This window comes from Panthera onca, chromosome A1, assembly GCF_046562875.1.
Source record: "Panthera onca isolate mPanOnc1 chromosome A1, mPanOnc1 haplotype 2, whole genome shotgun sequence".
NCBI classification, from domain to species: domain Eukaryota; kingdom Metazoa; phylum Chordata; class Mammalia; order Carnivora; family Felidae; genus Panthera; species Panthera onca.
Window position 1 is genome coordinate 155,058,589 of NC_138339.1, and position 23,693 is coordinate 155,082,281.

At 48.5% G+C, this 23,693-nt stretch overlaps 2 protein-coding genes across 13 annotated transcripts; one reads left to right on the top strand and one right to left on the bottom strand.

The window, feature by feature from the left end:
* Window positions 1-272: 272 nt before the first annotated feature.
* On the top strand, window positions 273-8,695 carry ZNF692 (zinc finger protein 692). Of its 9 annotated transcripts, none has more exons than XM_078452587.1 (12): window positions 273-396; window positions 1,048-1,235; window positions 1,505-1,536; window positions 1,879-2,142; window positions 2,665-2,713; window positions 2,803-2,928; window positions 3,245-3,463; window positions 3,551-3,628; window positions 3,730-3,808; window positions 5,264-5,378; window positions 7,992-8,091; window positions 8,213-8,695. In XM_078452587.1, exons 2-12 carry the CDS (start codon window positions 1,060-1,062, stop codon window positions 8,514-8,516), a joined length of 1,542 nt encoding a protein of 513 aa, XP_078308713.1. In that variant the 5' UTR covers window positions 273-396; window positions 1,048-1,059; the 3' UTR covers window positions 8,517-8,695. The 9 variants fall into 9 exon arrangements, with proteins under 9 accessions (XP_078308713.1, XP_078308714.1, XP_078308715.1 ...); XM_078452588.1 differs by having other exon boundaries at window positions 3,248-3,463; XM_078452589.1 differs by having other exon boundaries at window positions 2,806-2,928.
* A 506-nt stretch (window positions 8,696-9,201) lies between these two features.
* ZNF672 (zinc finger protein 672) lies at window positions 9,202-17,499 on the bottom strand. Of its 4 annotated transcripts, none has more exons than XM_060636570.3 (5): window positions 17,180-17,499; window positions 16,721-16,840; window positions 14,124-14,190; window positions 13,265-13,368; window positions 9,202-11,620 (listed from the first exon to the last, which is right to left on the bottom strand). In XM_060636570.3, exon 5 carries the CDS (start codon window positions 11,494-11,496, stop codon window positions 10,120-10,122), a length of 1,377 nt encoding a protein of 458 aa, XP_060492553.1. In that variant the 5' UTR covers window positions 11,497-11,620; window positions 13,265-13,368; window positions 14,124-14,190; window positions 16,721-16,840; window positions 17,180-17,499; the 3' UTR covers window positions 9,202-10,119. The 4 variants fall into 4 exon arrangements, 2 of the variants coding, with proteins under 2 accessions (XP_060492553.1, XP_060492551.1); XM_060636568.3 differs by having other exon boundaries at window positions 14,090-14,190; XR_009611234.3 differs by lacking the exon at window positions 9,202-11,620 and adding an exon at window positions 11,627-11,757 and having other exon boundaries at window positions 14,090-14,190; window positions 17,180-17,482.
* Between the last annotated feature and the right edge of the window lie 6,194 nt (window positions 17,500-23,693).

Here is a 23,693-nt window from a genome sequence, read left to right on the forward strand (position 1 = left end):
TGCATGAGTGCCCGTTGATGGCAACTGAGAGAGAGAAATTGAAGGTGAAGTACAAAATCCATGGATGTGGAGGCAACATCCATGAGCAGGCTGGAGAGGCTGGGGTCGACACACAGGTGGAGGGCTCGGTTCCATTCATTTCCCTATCATGCGCGGGCGCTTGCCACAAAAGCCACCCCTCCGCAATTCCCCTGGCGCTAAGCGAAGTGCTTGAGCAATTCCTGCGGGAACTACACCTCCCGGCAGGCGCTACGCTAGGTGGCCAATGCGCAGGCGCGCGCTGCGGGCCTCTGTCTCTGCCCTCCCAGTAGCCCCGGCCCCTGTTCCCGGCTGCAGGCTCCGACGCGGAGGGGGACGGGTTCCTCTTAAAAGAGAAACGGCGGCTGTGCGCGCGAGGTGGGCCCTTGTCCATCTCTGCTCTCCGGGCCTGCGCGCAAGGCGGGGGAGGCGCAGGCGCATTCCGGGCGAGGGCGGGTGGGGGCGCGCAGGTAAGGCCGAGTCGGGGTGGGCCGCGGCGGGCGCTCTGGGTGGCCTGGTAGCTGCCTGTGGAATTGGCCAGCCCTACACACAGTGAGCGTTAAGTGGGACGGCCGGAGACCGGGTGGGAGCGCCCTCCAGACCCCGCCCCCACCCACATTCACCCCGCTATGAAGAGCGCCCACAAAACACACGACCTCCCCTTCCCCCACCAACCAGTAAAGGCCCATGTTCTCTTCAAGGTGAAACTGTTTACCAACCCCTCATCCAGCCCCAGCTGAAATTTCTCCATGAAAGTCTCACGCCCCTTCCCCATAGCTTCCGTTTCTACACTTCAGTATGCCCGGGGTCAGGCCATTGTTCCGACATTGACTTTGTCTCCCTGCCTCCCACTCCACAGCGCTAGTTTACATGTCCTGTAAGCTGGAGTGGTTGGGCCCAATGGCAGGGGATGCTATTGAAATGACTTAGTCTTGCTCCAATTCATTGATGAGGTGAGGCCCCAATGGCGGGTGGAGCCAGAGGCCCGGGATCAGGTACGCCCATATGCGTGTCTCCTCCACCTTGTAGGTCCTGGTGCCTATGGCTTCCTCCCCGGTGGACGCATCCCGCAGGCGGCAGGAGAAGCGACGGCAGCTGGACGCGCGCCGCAGCAAGTGCCGCATCCGCCTAGGTGGCCACATGGAGCAGTGGTGCCTCCTCAAGGAGCGGCTGGGTTTCTCCCTGCACTCGCAACTCGCTAAGTTCCTGTTGGACCGGTTAGGGGCCTGGGCGGGACTCTGGGGGAGGGCACCCAGGCTGCAACACCCAGTCCCCTCCCAGGGTCAGGTGGTGGCCCATTGCTCCTTACCACCCGTCGATTTCTCATTTCAGCAGAACCGCCTCTGTGATTTGTGGCCTTTGTGCCCTCCTGTTGGTCCCCAGTGAATAGAGGGGCCCTTAGGACTGGTCCCTTAAAAGTGTGGGAGTGCTGAGAGCAGTTGGCCTGGACCCCTACCTAAACTGCCTCTCTTCCCCACCCTGGCAGGTACACTTCTTCAGGCTGTGTGCTCTGTGCAGGTAGGTAGGGAATAGCTAGAGTTAGGGGGTCAGGAGCCAGGGAGGGAAGAGGGGCAACAGGGAGCGAGTGATGTGACCCAGCAGCATTCTCCATAAGGAGATTGGATCTGAGTGAGTTTGGGAAAAGGTGGAGAATTGGGGAGCCCAGGGTAGTTTGATGGGAACGTCCTGTATAAAAGAGAGCAGTGTCTCAGGACCTTGGGGAGGTTCTGGGCTCTGAAGAATGGTAAAATGGACTAGACTGAGGTTGCCCAGGGGACTGGGGGACAGGGCTGAATGTGGCCCCAGAGTGAGAGTAGGAGGCCTCCTCACTTGCCCTGACTGTTGCCTTCACCATTCCAGGTCCTGAGCCTTTGCCCCCCAAGGGTCTGCAGTATCTGGTGCTCCTGTCTCATGCCCACAGCCGAGAATGCAGCCTGGTGCCTGGGCTTCGGGGGCCCGGGGGCCAAGATGGGGGACTTGTGTGGGAGTGCTCTGCGGGCCACACCTTCTCCTGGGGCCCCTCTTCAGGACCCATATCTCCAGAGGAGCCCAAGCCAGTTTTCCGGCCAAGTACTGCCCCAAGAAGCTGGTGCCCAGAGGCCAGGAGTGGGCAAGCACCTGCAGGTAGGCTGGGGGAAAGAAGAGTTGTGGAGAAAAGGAAGGGAAGAGGTTCCCATCTCTTTTGCTTAGAGCTTCATTGTCTAAAAATTATCCTTTCTCAATGGAAAAACTATGCTTACAAGGAAATATATCCTTAAATATATTTTCAGGTATAAAAAGCAAAAAACAGCATAGGGCATATGTTGTGTTACCCTTGGTGGAAAACTAAGAGGAGAAAGAATGTATGTATGCACTTAACGGATGTATAAAATATCTCTGGAAGGGCATGTAGGAAACCAGGCTGTCTGTGGGAAGAATAGGTGATTGGGAACAGTATTGGAAAAGAGGCTTTTCATAGTGTACTTTTTTATACTTTTATTTTCTGAACCCATGTGAATGTATCATTTCTAAAATAAAATATCCCTTCCCACTCCAGTAGCCTCTGCACCCTCCTCCTTCCCAAGAGTCCTCCCACCACTTCAGACCTTAGAAGTACATCTGTCCTCATCCCTCCAGCCCAGAGTTCCTTCCCCTTTGACCCTACAGGTTTGGAATCTGAGCATGATGAGAGGACTCAGGAGGCCAGGTCACCCAGGTGAGGTTGGGGGTGGGAGGGACAGGATAGACTTGGGTGGACAGTGCAGGTGAAGGAGCAGAGCCTGAGGCTTGCCTTCCTTGGTCCAGCAGGGAAGTAGGACCCCTCCTGGAGACCTTCCCGCCCCCAGGAGAAGAGGGGGAGGAGGAAGACGAGGACGAAGAGGAGATGCTCAGTGAGGCCAGCCCATGGACCTACAGCTCCTCCCCAGATGGGCAAGTTGGGGCTGAAGGAGGATGCTGAACAGAGCAGGAGGAGGGAGGGAGCAGCTGGCCAGGGCTTCCAAAGCTTTGCAGACTTGGTGGGGAAGGCAGGATGGGCATTGGGGAAGGGAGAAAGAATTGGAGGCTTTGAATTGGGTGGAAGGTGGTAAAGTTAGGCTGTAGGGAAGAATGAAAGCTGAAAGCAGGTGTGAACAGAGATCCTGGGTAGGAGTAGGGCTGTTCTGAGTTTGGGATCTTAGCATTTCGGGGGCTCAGGGCTAGCTGAAAGCCCAGGGAAATAATGCCCTCCTCTTCCTTCTCTTTTCAGCAGTGATCCAGATGCCCCCAGACTCCTTCCTTCCCCTGTCACCCATACACTTAAGGAGGGGGAGACACCCCCAGCCCCAGCAGCTCTCCTCAATCCTCTTGCTGTACCATCCTCATCAACATCATCATTGAGTTCTGGAGCTCTTCCTACCGAAGTTGGGGTACAGCCGGAACTCAGAGGGACCCCTCAAGCAGCCCAGCAGACTGAGCCTCTGGCCAGGTAACCTGATGGCTGAGACAGAGGGCAGGGGCATCCCGGAACATGGCCCTCCCTCGAGGCCCTCTGCTCCCTCTTTGCTGCCCGTAGCCCTGGGATTCAGGCCCAGTCTGCTCTGACCTTGGCCTGGGAGGAGGACACGGCACAGATTGGCCCCAAGAGAATTAGGTAGGACTTGCAGAGCGGGGCTGGAGGGGGGAGAGTGAGAAGAGGGAGTTGAGGAGAGCCTGTGGGAGTCCTTATGCTCCTCCCTATCCTCCTCCTCCCAGGAAAGCTGCCAAAAGAGAGCTGCTGCCTTGTGACTTCCCTGGCTGCGGACGGATCTTCTCCAACCGACAGTATTTGAATGTGAGGAATGTGAGGGGCACAGATTGGGTTTTATGTGGCTTCAGAGGTGAGAAGGGCTGAAGGGGATGCTGAGGTGAAGGAGAAGCTGAAGCAAAGAAGCCTGGAATGTGGGTGGATTCAGAGATGGGAAGAGAAAGATGGGGGTGGACCTGCAGAGCTTACCTACAGTTAATAATCACTAAAGCAGACAGCTGGTAGATAAGGCAGAAAACCAAGCCACCAGTACACAGCTGCTGCCCACTACTGCTGGTTTCTTGGGCCCTCCAAGGGTCACGTGGAGATGATGATGGCATTCCTCAGGCTCTTGGAGTGCTAGTGACTGTTCTAAGCACTTGACATGGGTCAAGTCTTTTGATCTTCAAAAGATCCCTATGGAGTAGGTGCTGATACAGTTCCTGCTTTGCAAATGAGGAAACTGAAGCACACAAAATGGTTAAGCAGTTCCCAAGACTCCTTAGCTAGTGTGTGACGGTGCTGGGGTTGCTGAGTCCACACTCAGCCACCTGGCCCTGTTCGCTTGAGCGGGCAGTTCTAGTGCTAGAGGACTGGAAGATGGTCCTGTCCCCAGCCTAACTGCAGGAGAGGTTTGGGGCACAAAGAGGGAAGGGCCACAGCCCCCACACTCATCCAGAGCCCTCCCAGACCCAAGTCCTGAGGCAGAGACCCCAGACCAGAGGAATGGTGAGGCAAGGGTGGAAGGCATTTGTGCAGGAAATCCCTGGGCTGAGAAGAACTTTACCAGGGCTAGTCAAACGCACTTGAGCTTGTTAATGGAGGACACTGAAGCAGCCACCAGCAGCAGTTTAACTATGGGAAAGCGGGATTATAGATAAGGGGAAAGCCCATGGAATTTAGTGAGCCAGAATGTGACATTAGGTCAGACAGGAGAAATATTTCCAACAAATAATCAGGGAGTTAAAGAAGAACACACAACCCCTAAAAGTGTTCCAGGTTGAAAGCATACACGTGTGTGTGTGTGTGTGTGTGTGTGTGTGTGTGTGTGTGTGTGTTTCTAAAGAAGATTTAGGAAAACACCATATAATATATACCCATGGTTAGCAATAAAGTAGACAATCTGGGTGATATTATTGTACATTAATATTGATATTGAAGAGGATAATCATACCTACCCAAATTGTGTTCTTATTCCCAGCAGACAGCAAATTCATGGTTAGGGAACCAGGAGTGTCACCAGAATGGCACTTTGTTCAGGGAACTGGTCATTGTAAGGAAGGTTGTGGCAAAAAGGTGAGGTAATGGAAGTCAAGGACAGAATAGGGTGAGGGCAGAGTTTGGTGTCAGGACGGGATGGTGGACTTATATACAGGTGAGGACTGGCCAGGATGATGTGAGCTGGTGGTGACAGAACTTTTGGGGGATGGGGAGGGGGCAGAGGAGCCTGCCTGCTGGGTCAGCTCTGGTGGTCTCCCTGAGACCACCTGTTTCCTTCCCTAGCACCACAAGAAGTACCAGCACATCCACCAAAAGTCCTTTTCCTGCCCAGAACCAGCCTGTGGGAAGTCCTTCAACTTTAAGAAACACCTGAAGGAGCATGTGAAATTGCACAGTGGTGAGTGGTAGAAATGCCTCCTCACTTCCCTCTCCTGTGGGTCCCTTCACCTCTCTCTCTGGGTGTTTTCATTTCTCTGTGAGTCCCTTCACTTCTCCGTGCGGGTTCTGTCCCCTCCCCCTGGTGGTCCCTTCACTTGCCCTGTGAGGCCTATCACCTCCTATCTGCAGGTGCCATCACACTCCTCTGTGGGATGACTCTCACTCACACTCAACTCTCTGTGTGTTGAGCACCTGCCTGCTTGAGACTGTTCTAGGTGTAGGATACAAAAGCGAACAGAGGCATCCACTCTAGTGATAACAGGGATACAAAGAGATGTGAAAGCAGGGAAGGGATGGAGAGCATGAGAGAGGAGTTTCTTTTGTAGAAAGGGAAGCTCCTTTGAGCAAAGACCTATGTGAAGGGAGGAATAGAGGCTTGTCCATGTCTATGGGCAGGCCTGGGGAGGCCCTGAACTGGCATCTGCATGGAATGTACCAGGAACAGAGAGGGGGCCAGGAAGTTAGAAAGGAAGGAAGAGAGGTCAGATAGGTAGCAGGGACCTCTAACACTACCATCAAAGATGGTTTGGCTTCTGGCTAAATTAGATGGGCACCATCCAAGGGTGTTGTGTAGCAGAAGGACACAACTGACTTTAAAAGGAGCACAACTGACTTTAAAACTGACTTTGTGACTGCCATGTGGAGAAATGGGGCTGTAGGAATGTGCAGTGTGCAGTGATGGCAGCTTTAACACGCTGGTACAGTTGAGTTGATAAGAAGTGGCTGGAGGCTGATGTGAGCATGAAAGTGGAGCTAGAAGGGCTGCTGTGAGAAGGACAGATTGGCCACAGGTGGATGGGCAGGAGGGCATCAAGCTGACTTGAAGGATTCCAGCTTGAGCAACTGGAAAGAGGTGATGTGATTTCCTGAAAATGAGAGAGGCTTTAGGAAAGGGACAGTTTATTTGGGACATGATAATTTAGGCATCCCAGAAGATATGAATCTGGAGTCTGGAGATGGTGGGGGGAGGGGGAAAAAGTGTTAATCACAAGCACATGGGTGCTTCACAAGCACATTTGTTGCTGAAGGTGGAGTATACCTCCATGGAGTGAACGTAGGTACAGAAGAGTAATGAATGGGACATGTGGAAAGGGCAGCTACCAAGTGACCAGTGAGGCAAGTGAAGAGAGCAGTACTTGAGGAACAAAGTGGAGAGATTGCTCCAGGGAGGAGGGACAGAGGGTGGGTTGTGCCAGTGCTATAAGACGGAATAAGATGAGGATGAGGACTTTGACTAGATAACAAGGTGGCATGTGACAAGGGAGAGGACAGCCAGAATCGAATAAGTTCAAGGCAGAGAGGAGCTAAAGAAGTGGAGATAGAGAATATGGACTACTCTTTGGAGTTTTGCTGTGAAGACAAGTAGAGAAATGGGGTCTTAGCTGGAGAGCTGTGAGCTTGGGGGCGCAGAGGGGAAAGGGATCCCACTGAGAGTAAAGGTTACTGATGCCTAGGTGGGGTGGGCAGCCTGCAGTCAGGGAGAAAAGGTGTGTTTCTGCACAATTGGAAGGTGGCTACAGTAGAGCAAGTATTCACATAAATGGTCACAAACAAGTTTGGTGATAGATTAGGTAAGGAAGAAGATGTGGGTATTCTCTCCTGGCTTTTCTCTTCTTGGTGACTTTGAAAAATAAGATCACTGCTGAATGAGGCTGGCAGAGAGAGGAGGTAGTATGGAATAATTGTCTACTGGACTCCTGTGAGTGAGAGAGTGAAATACAGAGGCATATGGTGGACTCTTTAGACTTGTGGTTGTAGATGAAAAGTAGAGGCTGGTGGGTGGGTGGGGGGCATGGATTGTGGATTCTGTTTCTACTTCCCTTAGCACACCTGTGCAGGAGTGGGCCAAATGTTGTGTTTACCCTAAGTTGGATTTTAGCCAAACAGGTCCAGCTGAGGAAGAGAGGGGCCAGTGAATGCGTAATATGAGTGAAGGAAGGCTACAAAGATGCCTTGGAACGGGAGTGTGGAGGGGGACAGTGGAAAGTCAGTGGGCTGCTGGACTGGCAGCATGGAATCACAGGCTTATTGCATGAGGACAAAGTAGTAGAAGGCCCTTGCTGGAACTGGCATGCTTGCAATTGCAGTTTCTGAAAAGGGTGGGAGACCAGGGACAGGGAGACCAGGGAACAGAAATATGGAGTGCTGGCTGAGGAGAGGGACTGGAGCCAGAGATTTGTGCAGTGTGGTAGAGTGATGGGGAAGAAGGCTGTAAGCATACATGTGCCGTCTGACAGGTGGGGGTGAGACAGATGTCTAAAGGATGCCATAAGAAGTGACGATACCTCCAGTATGCCCTGCCCTGAGGCTTGGAGGTACAGGAGAAAAAGCACAGTGGGCCTGTGAGAGCAGCTGGAGAAGGGCAAAGGGCAGGTGCTGTTAGTGCTGGCAGGTTCAGGGAAAAAGGAACAGGTTGGCTGTTGACAGCCACAGGGCACTTTTGGGGGCTGAGAGGAGTGGGATAAGCAGGCTGAATGGGGACAGTACTCCTGTGAAGGTTGGCAGGTGGGTTGGGCTGAGGAGGGGCCACAGCCTGGGGATGAATGCTAGGGTGTCACCTGTGCACCTGCAGACACCCGGGACTACATCTGTGAGTTCTGTGCCCGGTCTTTCCGCACCAGCAGCAACCTCGTCATCCACCGGCGCATCCACACTGGAGAGAAGCCCCTGCAGTGAGTGTGGGGGAGGTAGTATGGGTGGGAAGGTAGGGCTGTGGGTTGGAGCAGGGGAACTGCCATGGGGAAGTCAAGATGGGCTGAAGCACTGTCCTTCCCTCCGCTGTCCCTGGCTCAGGTGTGAGATCTGTGGGTTCACCTGCCGCCAGAAGGCCTCCCTGAACTGGCACCGGCGCAAGCATGCAGAGACAGCTGCTACTCTGCGCTTCCCCTGTGAGTTTTGTGGCAAGCGTTTTGAGAAGCCAGACAGCGTTGCAGCTCACTGCAGCAAAAGCCATCCAGCCCTGCTCCCAGCTCCACAGGAGTCACCCGGCCCTTTGGAAGCCTGCCCCAATATCTCTGCCTCTGTGACCCTGAGGTCTGATGATGAGTCCAGGCCCTCTCTGGTTCCTGAAGCTCTGACCACACTCCATCAACAGTGAGCATTCCTGGGCTCTGAGAATCCAGACCCTAGGGACTGAAGGGGAGCAAGGAAGAGAAGGGCCAGATGCCTAGTCCCCAGAAACTAGGGTGACAGGGAGTGTAGGGTGGGGGGCAAAAAAAAAACCAAGACAGGCTACTTTAGCCTTCCTAAACAACAGAATAAACTCAGTATTTTACAGTTGTGTGTGGGCAGAGTGAATGTTTTGGCACCTGAAGAATGGGAATCCTTATTCCTCTGGAAGCAGGCTCTGCTAAAATGTGTCTGAGTGCACCGTAGGTGCAGGCCCTGTTTCTCTCTCTGTAGGCCCCTACCTCAAGGACCTAGCTTTCTTTCCCAGTTTGGTTTGACACTTTGCAGTCCTTTTCAGTTGAGTGTCATACTTATTCTTGTGCTCAAGCAGGGCAGGCTGTGACAGTATGCAGAGCACTGGGTCATTCCAGAGGGATAGCTGGAGGAGGAATGGAGGTATGTGAGCCTGAGCCACATTTGTACTCTTCACTGAGAACCAAGTGTATAGGCCTTAAGAGTCTTGCCTTCCAGTGCAAAATCAAGGGGGCTCTACATGCAAGATCACTTGGGAGGGGACAAGATATCTTGGAACTTCAAAAGAGCATGGCCCTTGGATCACTCCTGGAGTCTGCAAAGACAGCAGCCTCAAGCTTTGAGAAAAGAGGCTCTTGGTATCCGGAACCCAAACAAACAACTCTTTATTTCAACAGCCATAAGCAAAAAAAATCACTGGACAACTCCAGATTTTCTACCCTGCACTACTGCCTCTGTGGAGCTGTTTCCCCATGGCTCCAAGATTGATTTGGATATAACATTCTGATGTTTCATTTGGCAGTATCCTGCTTTATCCATGTGGTCTAAGTCTAGGTCCCAAAGCTAATGTGGCCCACCTAGCTAGAGAACAGTGTCCTGAGAGGGACCTTGATCTGGACACCATCAGGTCTGGCCCATGGGACAGGTGGATGCTTTGCTGAGGGCTCCTGCCCACCCTTACTGGAGTGGGCCTTCTCTGCTGGGCAGCAGGCTGATTGCTTATGGCAGGATGCCTTTCACAGAAATGAGAAATCTCATCATCTCTGCCTAAAAATTTCCCATCTCTCAGAGCCCAGGGAGAAAGCAGCAGAGAAGCTGTCAAGTGGAACCAAGAGGCAAGAAGACCGCAAGGCAGGTGGGTTGTCCCTGTGGCCACCCTGTGATCATTACCTGAAGAGGCAGACAACAAAAGTATCCAGGAAGGAGAGCTAGAGGAGACTCAGGCTGGAAAAAGGGGACGGGACAAGAGAAGACAATACAGGTGGGAAACCAGGAAGAAACATTTGAGGGCACAGTAGCAGCAATGGGAACACACCAATACCTGGGCTTTCTTCCATGTCTAGGTTTTCCCAGTTCCCTGCGCCTATACCCCAGAGGTAGCAGGAAGGATGGACAGGAAGAGCTGACAAGGGAAATGGATGTAGGGGCGTGACAGGGGGTGACAAACAGCCATGCTGTTTTTATACAGACTCCCATTTGCAGAGCTGCCCCACCATCCCTGCGGCAGTATATTGGTACTTGCTGAGCCCATTCCAGAGAAGCTTCTCAGCAAGTTTCCCTCAGCTGGGACACAAAAAGTCCGGCTTCTCCTGTTCTGCCTGCCCTGCAAAGATGAGGGCAGCTCCTGCCGTTGCTTGGGTGGCAGCGGTGGCGGCACGCGCTCGTGTGTGGGCCCGCTGGTGCTGTGAGAGCGAGCGACTGTGGCTGAAACACTTGCCGCACTCAGCACATTCTGCTGGCCGCTCGCCCAGGTGTGTCTTGCGGTGCAGTGCCAGTTTGGACCCCACGCTGAAGGCCTTGCCGCACTCAGGGCATTTGTGGGGCTTGTGACCAGCATGGTTGCGCCGGTGCACGTTGAGGTTAGATACGCACGTGAAGCATTTGCCACACAACTCACAATGGTAGGGTTTCTCGCCTGTGTGTGTGCGCCGGTGCTTGGTGAGGTCAGAACGGTCGCTGAAGCGGCGGCCGCACTCGGCACATGAGAAGGGCCTCTCGCCTGTGTGTATGCGCTGGTGCACCACTAGGTCAGAGCGCTGCCCAAAGCCCTTTCCACATGTAGTGCATGCATGGGGCCGATCTCCCTGGTGGCTGCGCCTGTGGCGCAAAAGGGTGGAACTCTCGCTGAACCGGCGCCCACAGTCCCCGCACATGTAGGGCTTCTCACCTGTGTGTGTGCGCTGATGGCGCACGAGCGTGGCACTCTCCAAGAAGCCCTTTCCACACTCGGGGCACTTGAAGGGCTTCTCACCTGAGTGAATCTGCAGGTGTCGTGTTAGTGTTGAGCTCTTACCAAAGTTCTTCCCACACACACTGCACTGGTGTGCACCCGGAGCATGAGGCTGCGGAGGTGTGGAGTCTCCAGGGCTCCGGGCCACGTGGACGCGCGCGTGGCTCCGCAGCCCTGCGTAGCTGCGGAACGCCCGTGGGCATTGTGTGCAGCGGTGCAATGGGTCGATGGGTGTGATGGGTGACCCCCACGGGTGTGCGCGCACCAGGTGGAAGCGTAGCGCGCTCTGTCGGAAGGTGCGGGCACACAGCGGACAGCGGCGGGGCCGCTCTGGGGGATGCAGGCGGCGCCGGTGCAGCAGCAGAGCCGGGAGGTGTGGGAAGCTGCGGCCGCAGGCACGGCAAGAGCAGGAGCGGCTGCGCTGTCTATGTACACTCTGGTGCAGGTCCAGGTAGCCGCTGTGGCGGAAGCTCTGGCCGCACTCACTGCAGATGTAGAGCGTTTGGCCAGCATGGGCGCGTCGGTGCGCACGGAGGTCAGCAGCCAGGGCATAGCGCTCACCACAGTCTAGGCAGCGGTAGCGGCTGTCACCGCCATGAGCACGCTCATGACGCAGCAGCACCGAACTGTAGCGGAAGCTCTTGCCACACTCACTGCATATGTAAGGCCTTCCTGCTGCTGCCGCCATCTCTGATGCAGCTAACATGGTGAGGGCCAGGCCAGGGGTGGGGGGGTGGAGTCCCCGGAATGCAGGCTGGTAGGGATGTGTGCCACTCCCACGCCAGGGTGCACCTCCTCAAACTGCGTGTTATTTTCCGTTTTCTGAAGGCCTAGAAAGGAAGTGGCAAAGGGAAGAAGGGGAGTTTTGGAAAACTGATCTGCAGATTCTAGGTTCCTTTTCTTGTAAGCAGACTCTGTGTCTTTTTCTAGGGTGCGCTGCAGCCAAGTTCACCCTTCACTGCGAGCCCTATAGGGAGAAAGTCACTGTAAGCTACAGTTAAAGCTGTAACAGCTACACCTTGGGGAATGGCCAGGTGAGCACAGAGTCCCTCATTTCTTGTAACTTCCTCAGCTAGGCCATCTCCTGCATTCCATTCTCCAAGAAGAGTCAAAGCCATAGGACTCCTAGAAATATGGGGAAGGAGGTCTTCATGCCACCACGAAGGGCAGGAGGGATTCAGAGAGGGAGTTTGCCTCCAAAACTCTGCTTGGGAGGAGATGAGGAGTACCCAGCCAGTTTTCTGTCCTTAGGCCAGAGGTCTTAGCCTGGAGATACACTAGGAAACACCAAGAAGGGATGGGCAATGAGAAAGCCCCTGGGCCACAGAGCCTGCTTACCAGAAAAGGAACCTAGAATCTGCAGACCAGTTTTCCAAACTCCCCTAGACCACATCGATAACCTTCCTCTGAGACCCTGGTTTCCTAAGTCACCAATGTGAACCCAGCCAGACCTGGAAGGTCAAGGAGGGCAATGAGATGAAGCCTAAACCCATACGTAAGCAGAAGCCTGGGCAAAAAGTATCAGAAAGGGCTGGGGCCTGGGCAAAGGATGGTATCTGAGAAACCCCAAAGTACTGCACCTTGGCTTTGGACAATACTTGATAAACAACCACTCCACACAGGTACATAGCTTCAAAGTTCTCTGGCCTAACCTTGAGAAAGCAACTCTGGACCTGGGTGAAAGCAACCCTGGAAGGGGTGAAAAGGAACATGTGTAGTCCACAAAAAATAATATTGAAAGTTGATGGCATTTTCCTAGAAGTGCTTTTCACATTTTCAGGAAAAGCTGGGGAGAAGGAAGAAGCATTCCTTCTTAATTCTCAGTTCATCCAAGTTGTTTGCAAACATTTTACAGACATCCTTCATTGCCCTAGCTCCAGGGATCTGAGAACCCAGAATAGCAGAAAAGCCCCTTATGGGGATGGAATCTGTTCTGCTATTGTCTTTATCTCAGATGTTATCCCTGAATCCTAACAAGTTGGTTCAGGTAGCTGTCTGGGAGCAGAGTCAGGCTTTCTTTACAGAACCTCCTGTGGGCCTCATCACTGACTACTTCCCTCAAGGTCCAAGGATTGGTCCCAGCTAAATTCAGTGGAGATTAGGTGCAGTTACTATGAGTTATAGACTATCACTCAACAGGTCAGGGAGAGGAAGCAAACAAGTCAGCAATCATTTTCTTACTGGCAGATGGAAACATCATAAATACCTAGAGCTCTGGCTAAAATATCCCATAAATAGGATCCATTGAAAAAAATCCTTGAGGGGTGGCTGGGTGGCTCAGTTGGTTAAGCATGCGACTTCTCACAGCTCATGGGTTCAAGCCCTGCATCAGGCTTTGTGCTGACAAATCAGAGCCTGGAACCTGCTTCAAATGTTGTGTTCCTCTCTCTGCCCCTTCCCCGCTCAGGCTGTCTTTCTCTCAAAAACAAACAAACATTTAAAAAAGAAAAAAAAAAGTCTTGAAAGCCACAAACCTTCAGGGGTGGGCTCAGGAGCTTCTGCTCCCCTCCACATTGGGCAGGAGTGGCCAATACAGGATGTTCTCTTCTCATGCCTTTGAAGCAGGATGTTCTGTACCCTGCAAAGATGAAGGAAGAGGGACAACATGAATTTAAACTGAGCAGAGGGGACAGAAGCAGGGAGAGAAAGAAGAGGGGAATATTCTTTTAATGGCCATTTTCAAATTTAAAAAAACTAAAGAAAAGTATCATGAATCACTCACCTTCAGCATCTATTTACATTTTGCTCTCAAAATTTCTGTCTCATCTATGACATTCCTCTCATCCCACACACTTTTTCTCTCTTTTTTTGGTCTGCAGTATTTTAAATCCCAGATATCTTATTCAAAGAGAATAAGTTTAAGCACGAACTGCAAGCAGGGTCAGGAGCCCCTCTGCAGACCTCTCTAAAGCAGTCTTTAGAGAGTCTCTCAGTTCTTCCATAGGGAACTTTCAGCCCAGACACTTGGGCAGCTTACTCTAGCTGGTCTTCAATTCAAAAGAACGTTTACCCTCATGTGAATAAAACCTTCCCTCAGGACTCAGTGTTTGATCCCAAATGCCAAAGAGAGCAATGCACATTCCCTGGTGTGTGTTCCACTTCACTTGGGGGTCTGCAGGGACCATGGCACCTCTCAGGCCAAGTTTCTGGGAAACCGCCCCCATGCCTCCCAGGGCACATGCCCAAGGAAGGGAAGACAAATGCACAAACACAAACATGCATACATAAGTGACATATAAAGAAAGATACAATTCTCCCCCACACTCCTGCCCCATTACAAATGTGGAAATAAGACAGACCCTGATCTAGGGAGCAGGTTTGGTAATTCAGTACCAGAGTACACCCTTCAAGTCTCTCTTCTGTACTTCACCCCATGCTGGAACTTGCCCTGGGAGGAAATCTGAAAGGAAAAAAAAAAAAAAAAAAAAAAAAAAAAAATATATATATATATATATATATATATATATATATATATTACTGTGCAAAAAAAAAAAAAAAAAAAAAGATTTTTAGACTGTCCTAACCATTTTGTCAATTGAGGGTTTTGAAGTTGCTAAACCACCAAATTCATTTTAAGTGTAAAAAAAGTAAGTGCAGGAGGGAAAAAAAAAAAAAGTACAGGAGGGCTTGGAAAGAGGGAAGGAAGTAATTATGTGTGATTTACTGAAAAGTCCTAAATGCTCAGTATTTTAAAGTAGTAACTTTCAAGCATCTAATACTTACAAATATTTATAAATGCTACATATGTAATTAATAAAAAACAGGTAATATAAGCTAATGAAAAAATTAACATTTACACTTGATTACAAATAAGCTTCTGAGTTTTATATCACTTTATTTTTGTGTCTTAATAGATATTGCAGGGATTTCATACCATATCTAATTGATCACATATTACATATCAAGAGTATGGTAATTAATTAGGATTTAGTACATTTACTAACAATCTACTATGAGAGCAGTTTAGTCCTTTTTCTTCTGAGTTGTGTCCTTCAGTCACTACAAAGATTTTCTTCCCTAGTTATCTGTTCTGCTGGGCCAACATTTCTGGGGCAGGATGAAGAGGCAAGTGATCATCTCACAATTTCTCCATCTTGAAGCCAGAGCTGGGTAAAACTGGAACAGGAGAGGGACTGAAGATTGTTCCCGCTGTACTGTCCACTATAATAGTCTTGAGCCACATGTGACTGAGCACTTGAAATGTGGCTGGTCCAAACTGAGATGTGCTGTAAAGGGTCAACTACACTCCTGATTTCAAAGATTTAGTATGAAAAAAGAATGCAAGATATCTCATTAATAATGTTTAATGTTGATTATATATATGTTGAAATGATAATGTTTTGTATATATTGGGTTAAATGAGATGTATTATTTAAAAAAAATTTAATGTTTATTTTAGAGAGAGAGAGAGAGATAGAGCATGAGTGGGGAAAGGGCAGAGAAAGAGGGAGACACAGAATCTGAAGCAGGCTCCAGGCTCTGAGCTGTCAGCACAGTTCTCATGAGACACAAGATCATGACCTGAGCCTAAGTCAGACACTTAACCGACTGAGCCACCCAGATGCCCCAAATGAAATGTATTATTAAAATTAATTACCTACTTTGGGGCCTTTCCATTTATAGCTCCACCTGCAAAGCCCATTACCCCCTTCACTCAGTGCTTGGCTCCAATAGCCCCTCCTCAGAGAAGCTCTGCTGAGCACCTTCACACCCCACAGCCCATCCCCTTCCTTGGTTTTATTCTGAGTAATCAGTGAAAGTAACAGGAAACAGTGATTCCCACCCATTCTGGGAAGGTTTCAGCCCCTTTTCTAGGTAAGGATGGAGTGTGGAATCTAGAGCACCAGAGTGGTTATTCTTTACTTTCTTTTCTTCCACAGAAGAAACAAGGTCCAGTACTTCAAAAGAAGTTACCCCTTCTAGCTTCAGGTCCAGTCTGACATGTTTAAGGAGCTGGTGGAAATAGGAATGACAGCCGCTTCCCATCCCAAGTGCCCAAGACTGATTATGATTCAAATACATTTTTTTGGAAGTTCTCCCTTCACAATTTTTTTCCTGTGAACTGGCAAGTGTGGAGAAGGTGCGGATGTTGGCAGGGAGAGAGCATACATAGTAGGATAGTCTATTCCCTGTGTTCCTTTGACACACGGTTGCAAAACTGCAACCCAGAGGGGGCAGAGCTTCCCAGAACTGGGATATAAGAAGGGACTATATATATTGTTTTGAACCTTCCCTGGGCCTAGCAAGAAGTTGGGCACACATAGGGCACTCAATGCTTTTTAAACATGATGTATTAAACTGGCATACAACTCTTTCAAATGTTAGATTCCTGGAGGAGTAGGAAGCCTCTCTCCAGTCATCTTATCCTCCGTAGCCCTATCTATTGCAGGTACTGCAAATACTCTGCTTTGGTTTACTGAAACAGAACTGCAAGATCCATAGGGGAACCACAGAGGCAAGTGTCCAAATTCTGGTTCTTCCATAATAAGTATTAGCTGTGTGACCTTGGACAGGGAACTTTAGGGGTCTGACACTCCTGCCTGGGAGGACCCAGTAAAGGAAACTATTACAACGTTTCATATGAAAAGAAGGTTAAAACATGTGTAAGTCTGACAACTGCGGTTGCTGAAGTTTTAGGTTTTACCCTCCTCAGGAAAGTTCCTCTAAAGAAGGATCCTGAATATGGGGTCTGACTCTGACTTCGACCCTAAGGATCCTAAACGTTCTGCAAGACTTTTTAAATCCCTTCCCTGATCCCCCAAAGAACCCTTCTTCACAGGGTTAGAGCAGTGTAGGCATTCCGTAGCCCCACGCCGAACCCCGGGAGCTTTCAGAGTAAGCACGAAGATTGGTTGTTCATTTTAAGACTTGTTGCCTCGTACTTAACGGGAAGATGTACACAACTATTCACGGTAAGAGGAACGCCACACCTGAGAAGGTCGCAGCGCAGCCAATTCCGGGCGCTTCAGCCAACGGTGGTCATCACGAGTTGCTTGGCGAAACTCTTCCGACCTCAGCTCCTCTCCCACGGCGCCAGTCCACCTTGAGGGCTAGACAGGGCACCAAAGACGTATTGAGGAGTCGGGGGTGATTAACGCCGACAGAGCTTGGTAGCTAAAGCTGCCCTTTTAATCCGTCTTAGCCTGGTGATATCTGCGTCGTGGGGCTGCGGGCCCGAAGGTGACCGGGGGAAGACGGGCGAGGACAGGCTGAGGGCAAGGCCTGGGAGGAGCAGGCCGCCCAGCGTGCCTTAGCGTCACTCGTTGCCGGGGCGGCGCTCGCAACAGCTGCAGGCGCTAGCAGCCCACAGCGGAGGGGCGAAGACCGGCGACAGTTGGAGATCGCTGCCCCGCGCCAACCCTGCCCTCCTAGCCCCTCAGTCCCCTCACCGGTCGCCGAATGGCTCCTTGTACACCAGGCGGTTCCCACTCAGCCGGCTCGCCGACCACTGCCTCCCAGACTGCGGGATTAAGGAGAAGGGAGGAAGGGACTGGCGGAGCGCGCGGCCGCCAAATAGGGGAAGCTGGGAGGCGGCTCGGAAAAGGGGTCACGCTGCAGTCCCGCTTTCCCCAGTTGGCCAGTGGTTGACCTCAGGCGGGCCGCGTCACTGGTTGCTGGGATGACTAGGAGGCGTAGGAACTCCACTGACTGTTCTAAGTCTGTGTCCCAAATCGCGGTGAGGGGGCGGGGCTACTACTGCCAGCCAAATACCACCTCCCTCCTTGACAAGGCTCCGCCTTCTTCCCAGGAGTAACCAGTCTCTACCTCCTCTTTTGTCCGTCCGCCCCTTGGTTCCACCCAATCAGAGGAAAGGGCGCTGAGATCTGGGCACCGCCTCAGTCTGCGGTGGCTGAGTTCCGGTGCGGACTAGTCTTCCAGCTGCTAGGACAGGCCTAGTGGGACGCGGACGAGAGTCCTTGCGGCTGCTGTCGCTCAGGTAACGGATGCCTGGCGCTGAGCGGCCGCGGGTGCCACCCTCTCAAATCGTTCCAGTAGTTAGTAACTTTTTACAGCAAGGCCACACTTGGTACCTATTATCGCGCTTAATCCTCGCCACAGCCCTGCCAATCAGGTTCCCACAAATTAATGTCTAAGGTCGCACTGCCGGGGCTGGGGGTACTCCTGGTCTGCTTTCCAGCCACCTCTTCAAGAGCTGCTAGGCAGAGCTTCCTGTCCAAATGTTGAGACTTCAACCACTGAGAGATGGAAGTGCCAACTGATTTCTGGAAATGAATGGAAGTGGGAGCATAACAGTCCCCTCTTCCAGGCTACCGATCATCCAGAACAGACTACCAAGAAAGGTACCCGCTCTAATCTTCCTTTCACGGACACTTAGTACTGCTCATTCTGTTACACATCCAGAGCTTCTGTCCCTCTACTCTGCTCGAGAGCTCCTTAAATCAGTGTACATTTAGACTCTTCATGCCCTACCCCCTGGTTCAGACCGGAATGCTCTTCTGCTTTTAATTCCAACCATTCTTAAAAGTTTAGTCAAATGCCATCCTATGGCGGGATGCTCCTCTTCACCCTCAATCCTGGGTGTGCACCCATGCTGCAATGCAACCCTCTACAGTGGTATAGTCAGATGAAGGCTGTCATCTCCACAGTTAAAGGACAGGCCTTGTTCTACTCATAAGCAATGCCCTGAAGCATGAGCACTGCACATCATAGATGCTCAATGAGTGTTTGCTGACCCACATATGACAGTATTGTGTAAGGAGTACAGGTATGGCAGCAGCAGGCAAAGAAGCAAAAAAATGGACACAGGATGCAGGCCTGGGATGATGAGCCTGAACCAGGAAGAGATAGATGTGGGAGAAGTAGAAGAGGAAAATGTGCCTGCTGTAAAGTGCCATATGCAGATAAGGTAATGTTATGTAGAAGATGACTAGTTGAGAATAATTCCAAAGCCTTTCAAGCCCGAGAAATGGATTAATTAGGGCATTTCTGAACTCATTGTTCAGCATTGATGACATGTGTTTAAGGGACACTGACACAGTCAATTCCAGAGTAGTGACTAGGATAGTGATAAATACTTTACATAATTGAAAGGGCTGGGGATATTTAACCTGCAAAGAGAAACCTGTTCATGATGACTGTACACAAAATTTGACAAACTGTCATGTAAAAGCAGTGTGGATTAGACAGCTTTCTTTTGTGTAGCTATGGAGGAAAGAACTCAATGGAGAAAAGTGCAGGGCAGTGGAGTTTTGTTTCCTGTGGGAGTCATTACACTGCACACTGGAATTGTTCATCCAGAAACTCTGTAAGGATTTATTGAAAATTTGTTGTCCTTACAGGCCACAAGAGGCATACGACGTGGTCTGTATTTACTATCATTTACCATACACTTTAGAATTATGTGCTTATCTTATCTTCCCTGGTAAATTGTAAGCTTGAGTGCAGTCTTACTGAGTGCACTTTTCTGAATGTCCGCTTACGTTCAAGGAACTGAGTTGAGTGTTAGAAACAAAAGAGAAATAGTCTTTTGAGGATCTCCAGACTCTGCCTTCCCATCGTATGTCAAGTGTGAAGTGGTATAAAACTAGAACGGGAAGAATGGCATAATTCTGCTATAGGTCATCAGCAAACTTCATAGATTTAACATGTAGCCAAGATTTTGTATCACCATTTTGATGGTGATGATCATTTCCATGCACTGGCAGCTTTCTGCTAATGTAGATGCTGGGATTGGGTTGGGACAGAGAGATGGGATGAGCAGGAAAGGAGTCTTGCTCTAGACTGAAGACAGAGTGTAAGTAGATGTAGGTCAAAATCCTGTGGAGGCTGCTGAGTGGGGTAGGGCAAGAATTCTAGGAAATTGAGGGCGTGGAGATATTGAAAGAGGAAACTCAAATTTGGCTTAATTAGAGGAATCCTTCCACAAAACTTTATCGAGGGCTCATGGAGTTTCACTTGGCTGGACAATGGGGATATAGAAATGTGCCCATCATGTGCCCTTACTGTATGGTTAGAAGAATCTATGCCATGCTCAAGAGTTTGGGCTTCTCTCACTTGGCAGCAGGGAGGAGTAGTGCATTAGAGTTTTTAAAGACTAGGAGGTGAGGTGAAAAAGTTAAGTTATGAGAGTGGATGACATTTCCCTGTATGTGGACAAGAAGACTGAGGGTAGAACCCTGGAGCACCAGTCTCCAAAGGAGGCAGCTGTAGACTGGGCAATCAGTAAAGAGTTTGAGAAAAAAGAGGGTCAAGACAGGGTGAGGTTTTGGATCCCATGTGAGGAAATGGTGGTGAGTGCCCAATGCTTGCAAAACTCCAAAAATGTCATGGCAACATCAGTCCACTGGTTTTGACTAGAAGGCACTGTCAATAGTTTAAGAAGAGAGATAGGGAAGAGGGGAGTAAGAGTACTGAATATTGGGGTGCCTGGGTGGCTCAGTTGGTTAAGTGTTTGGCTCAGGTGATGATCTCATGGTTTGTTGGTTCAAGCCCCACATCAGGCTCAGCACTGGCAGTGTGGAGTCTGCTTGGGATTCTCTCTCTCCCTCTGTCTGCCCCTCCTCAGCCTGCTAATAAACAAACTTAAAAAAAAAACAAAAAACTACTGAATATTTATTTGTCGTGGGTATGCGGCACATGCTCAACTTTGCAGTTTGAGAGGCAAGTGAAAGGTAAGCAGAGTTAAGGATATAGACCACTATTTCAAATCCTTGTTTGAAATGTAAGCCTAAACAAATCACATTTGGAAAGCTTGCTGTTACTAGTGATATAAAGCCTGAGAATAGTTTCAATTTCATTTTGTTCCTGTGTTACTATATAGAATGATTTTATTTGAAGTATTCCAATTTCAGTCCCATTTACAATGAAAACATTGGCCTCTAGAACATGACAGCTTCTGTTGCTTCCCTAACAACTCCACAAATGTCAACTGACACAGTTTACCAATAGTGGAAAGAATCAAGTATAGAAAAGTTAAATACAACAATCTAGAATGAAAGCAGGAAAGAATGGATCAACCTAATATGATTCTCAGCTGCAGATTTTATTTTTTTAAGCAAGGTGGATTTTTATTAATTTCAAGTTGCAAACATATTGCAAAGTCAGATCAAAATGGATTTCAGGAGGGATGTGTGGGTGGCTCAGTCAGTTAAACATCCAACTTCAGCTCAGGTCATGATCTCGGTGCTTGTGGGTTTATGCCCTGCATCAGACTCTGTGCTGACAGCTCAGAGCCTGGAGCCTGCTTTGGATTCTGTCTCTGTCTCTCTCTACCCCTTCCCTGCTCACATTCTCTCTCTCAAAAAATAAACATTAAAAAGAATGGATTTCAGGAAATAGGAAAATGAGGGAAAATTTACAAATTGTACCAATAAAATGTATATTAATTTTAACGATCTGCCCAGAGGATTAAATGTCTTTTAAATTAAACAGCACTTTTAATAGAAAATGATTGAAGGTTGTGGTGCTTAAAGTCTGCGGCCAACTTTAAGGTCTCAGGCACTGATTCAATAATGACTCAATCAGAGGCTGCTACTTATTTTTACATTTATGCAGGGAAACTAATTGTGAAAAGCCCTAGTACACTAGATATAGGTAAACTGAATACACTTGGTGTAGTACAAAACCAGACTATTTGTTGAGAGGATATTTAAAGATCAATTTTCTTTAAAATACAGCTTTTCCCTATTCTTTAATGATGTCCTGGTCACTGGTCCTTGGTGATGATTTTTTTTTTTTTTTTTTTTTTGGAAAGAGAGAGGAGAGAGAGAGAGAGCAAGAGCACAGGCAGGGGAGGGGCAGAGAGTGAGAGGGAGACACAGAATTCGAAGCAGGCTCCAGGTTATGAGCTGTCAGCACAGTGCCCGACCCTGAGCTTGAATCCAGGAACTGTGAGATCATGACCTGAGCTGAACTCAGACACCTGACTGAGCCACCCAAGCTCCCCAGTGATGGACTTCCTTAGTCCTTAATGCTCACTGCTAAACAAGTTATGTCATATAAAAATTATGTTCAAAACTCACATGTAGGAATCACTGGTTCACAAAATAAGATATAGAAAATGAGCTTAAAATTATGAGGCATAACTTCTAGGGGAAAATTAGTTTGAAAGTAAAATACAAGGTAAGGATAAAATCAGGTTTTATGACTGAAATCATTTTTAATTTAAAAAAAAAAATGTTTATATTTGAGAGAGTGTGTGAGCAGGGGAAGGACAGAGACAGGGAGACAGAGGATCCAAGGCAGGCTCTGCATTGACAGCTATGAGCCCAGTGTGGAGCTCAAACTCATAAACAATGAGATTGTGACCTGAGCTGAAATTGGATGCTTCGTGACTGAGCCACCCAGACACCCCTGACTGAAACCACTTAAAGGCACTTTAGGAACATAAATAGTAAATAATACTATCACATGCAAATGTGCAGCATCTTCAGAGAATATTTTGATTTTGGTTACTTTCACAGATTGAGTCATTTAAAATTTAGAGTACATTTAAACTTAACATATAATGTGTTACCAAAAATATTTTAAATGTTAAATACTTATCTGTACAAAGCTTAATTGAGGCAGTACATTATTGTGACTAAGGGCCTGGCAGGTCTGAATATTGCCTTACCAGAAATATGATTTGGGGCAAGTTATTTAACTGCTAGACCTTCAATTTCCTCAACTGGAAAATGGAGGAACAGTATACTTCAGTTATTTGTTGGGAGGAACAATGATAGATATAACCCCACTCAGAACAGTGCCTGGTACAAGGTTAACATTGAATATGTGTTTGCTGTTTTTATTATTAAATGAGATGACAAGTTAAGGGAAAAATAATTTATTTCTCAAAAACCCAAAAGGTTTAATAAGGGTAAAAATAATTCAAGGATTTTAGTAATATAGGCTATCCCTTTAATTAACATTTATTGGCAAATTTTACATTATGTATTTCTTGGAGCAAGTTTCCAACTAAATTTTTTAAAAAAACAGCTTTATTGAAGTATAATTGACATACATAATTTCACATATTGAAATGTACAATTTGAACAGGTCCCCAGTAGCTTTTTGTGATCTTATAGTGGTCAGTACTCTGTGCTGTGAAATGTACGATTGGAAAAGTCCTGACATATGTATACACAAATCAAATTCTCACTACAATCAAGATAGACAACACATCCACTACCCACAAGTTTCTGTGTACCAGTTTGTAATCCTTCCTACTTCTCCCCTAGGAAACCACTGATCTGCCTTCTGTCACTATACATTAGTAAACTAGTATGTTTAATTAGCAGATGGTGGTATTTATTAAAGATCTGGCTGATGGTAGGGAAAAAAAAAAATCAAAGAACCTAGAAAGGTAGTTTCTGTGGGTAGAAAACAAACTAAAAAAAAAAAAAAAGCTTTTAAAGATGAAGGTAATACCAAGTTGGGGGCGTAAATATTTATAATTGTTAGATCTTCTTGATGGATAGCCCCTTTAATTATGATATAATGCCCTTCTTTATCTCTTGTTACAGTCTTTGAATCTAGTTTGTCTGAAATAACTACGGCTTCTCTGGCTTTCTTTTGATGTCCATTAGCATGATAGATGGTTCTCCATCCCCTCACTTTCAATTTTTAGGTCTAAATTCAATTAATAACAAACATAAAGAAACTTACTGATAACAAAACAATAGTAGGGGACTTTAATATCCCACTTACAGCAAGGGGTAGATCATCTAAGCAGAAAATCAATAAGGAAACAATGACTTTGAATGACATACTGGACCAGATGGATTGACTTAACAGATATATTCAGACCATTTCATCCTAAAACAGCAGAATACACATTCTTCTTGAGTGCAATGGAACATTCTTCAGAATAGATCATATACTGGGTCACAAATCAGCCCTCAACAAGTACAAAAAGATCAAAATCTTACCATGCATATTTTCAGACCACAATGCTATGAAAGT

Excerpts from the sequence above, each read along its gene's own strand:
- ZNF692 (XM_078452587.1), top strand. The coding sequence starts at position 1,060 with ATGGCTTCCTCCCCGGTGGACGCATCCCGCAGGCGGCAGGAGAAGCGA. Across the intron at positions 5,379-7,991 it reads GCATGTGAAATTGCACAGTG|ACACCCGGGACTACATCTGT; the intron begins GTGAGTGGTAGA and ends GTGCACCTGCAG. Across the intron at positions 8,092-8,212 it reads ACTGGAGAGAAGCCCCTGCA|GTGTGAGATCTGTGGGTTCA; the intron begins GTGAGTGTGGGG and ends TCCCTGGCTCAG.
- ZNF672 (XM_060636570.3), bottom strand. The coding sequence starts at position 11,496 with ATGTTAGCTGCATCAGAGATGGCGGCAGCAGCAGGAAGGCCTTACATA.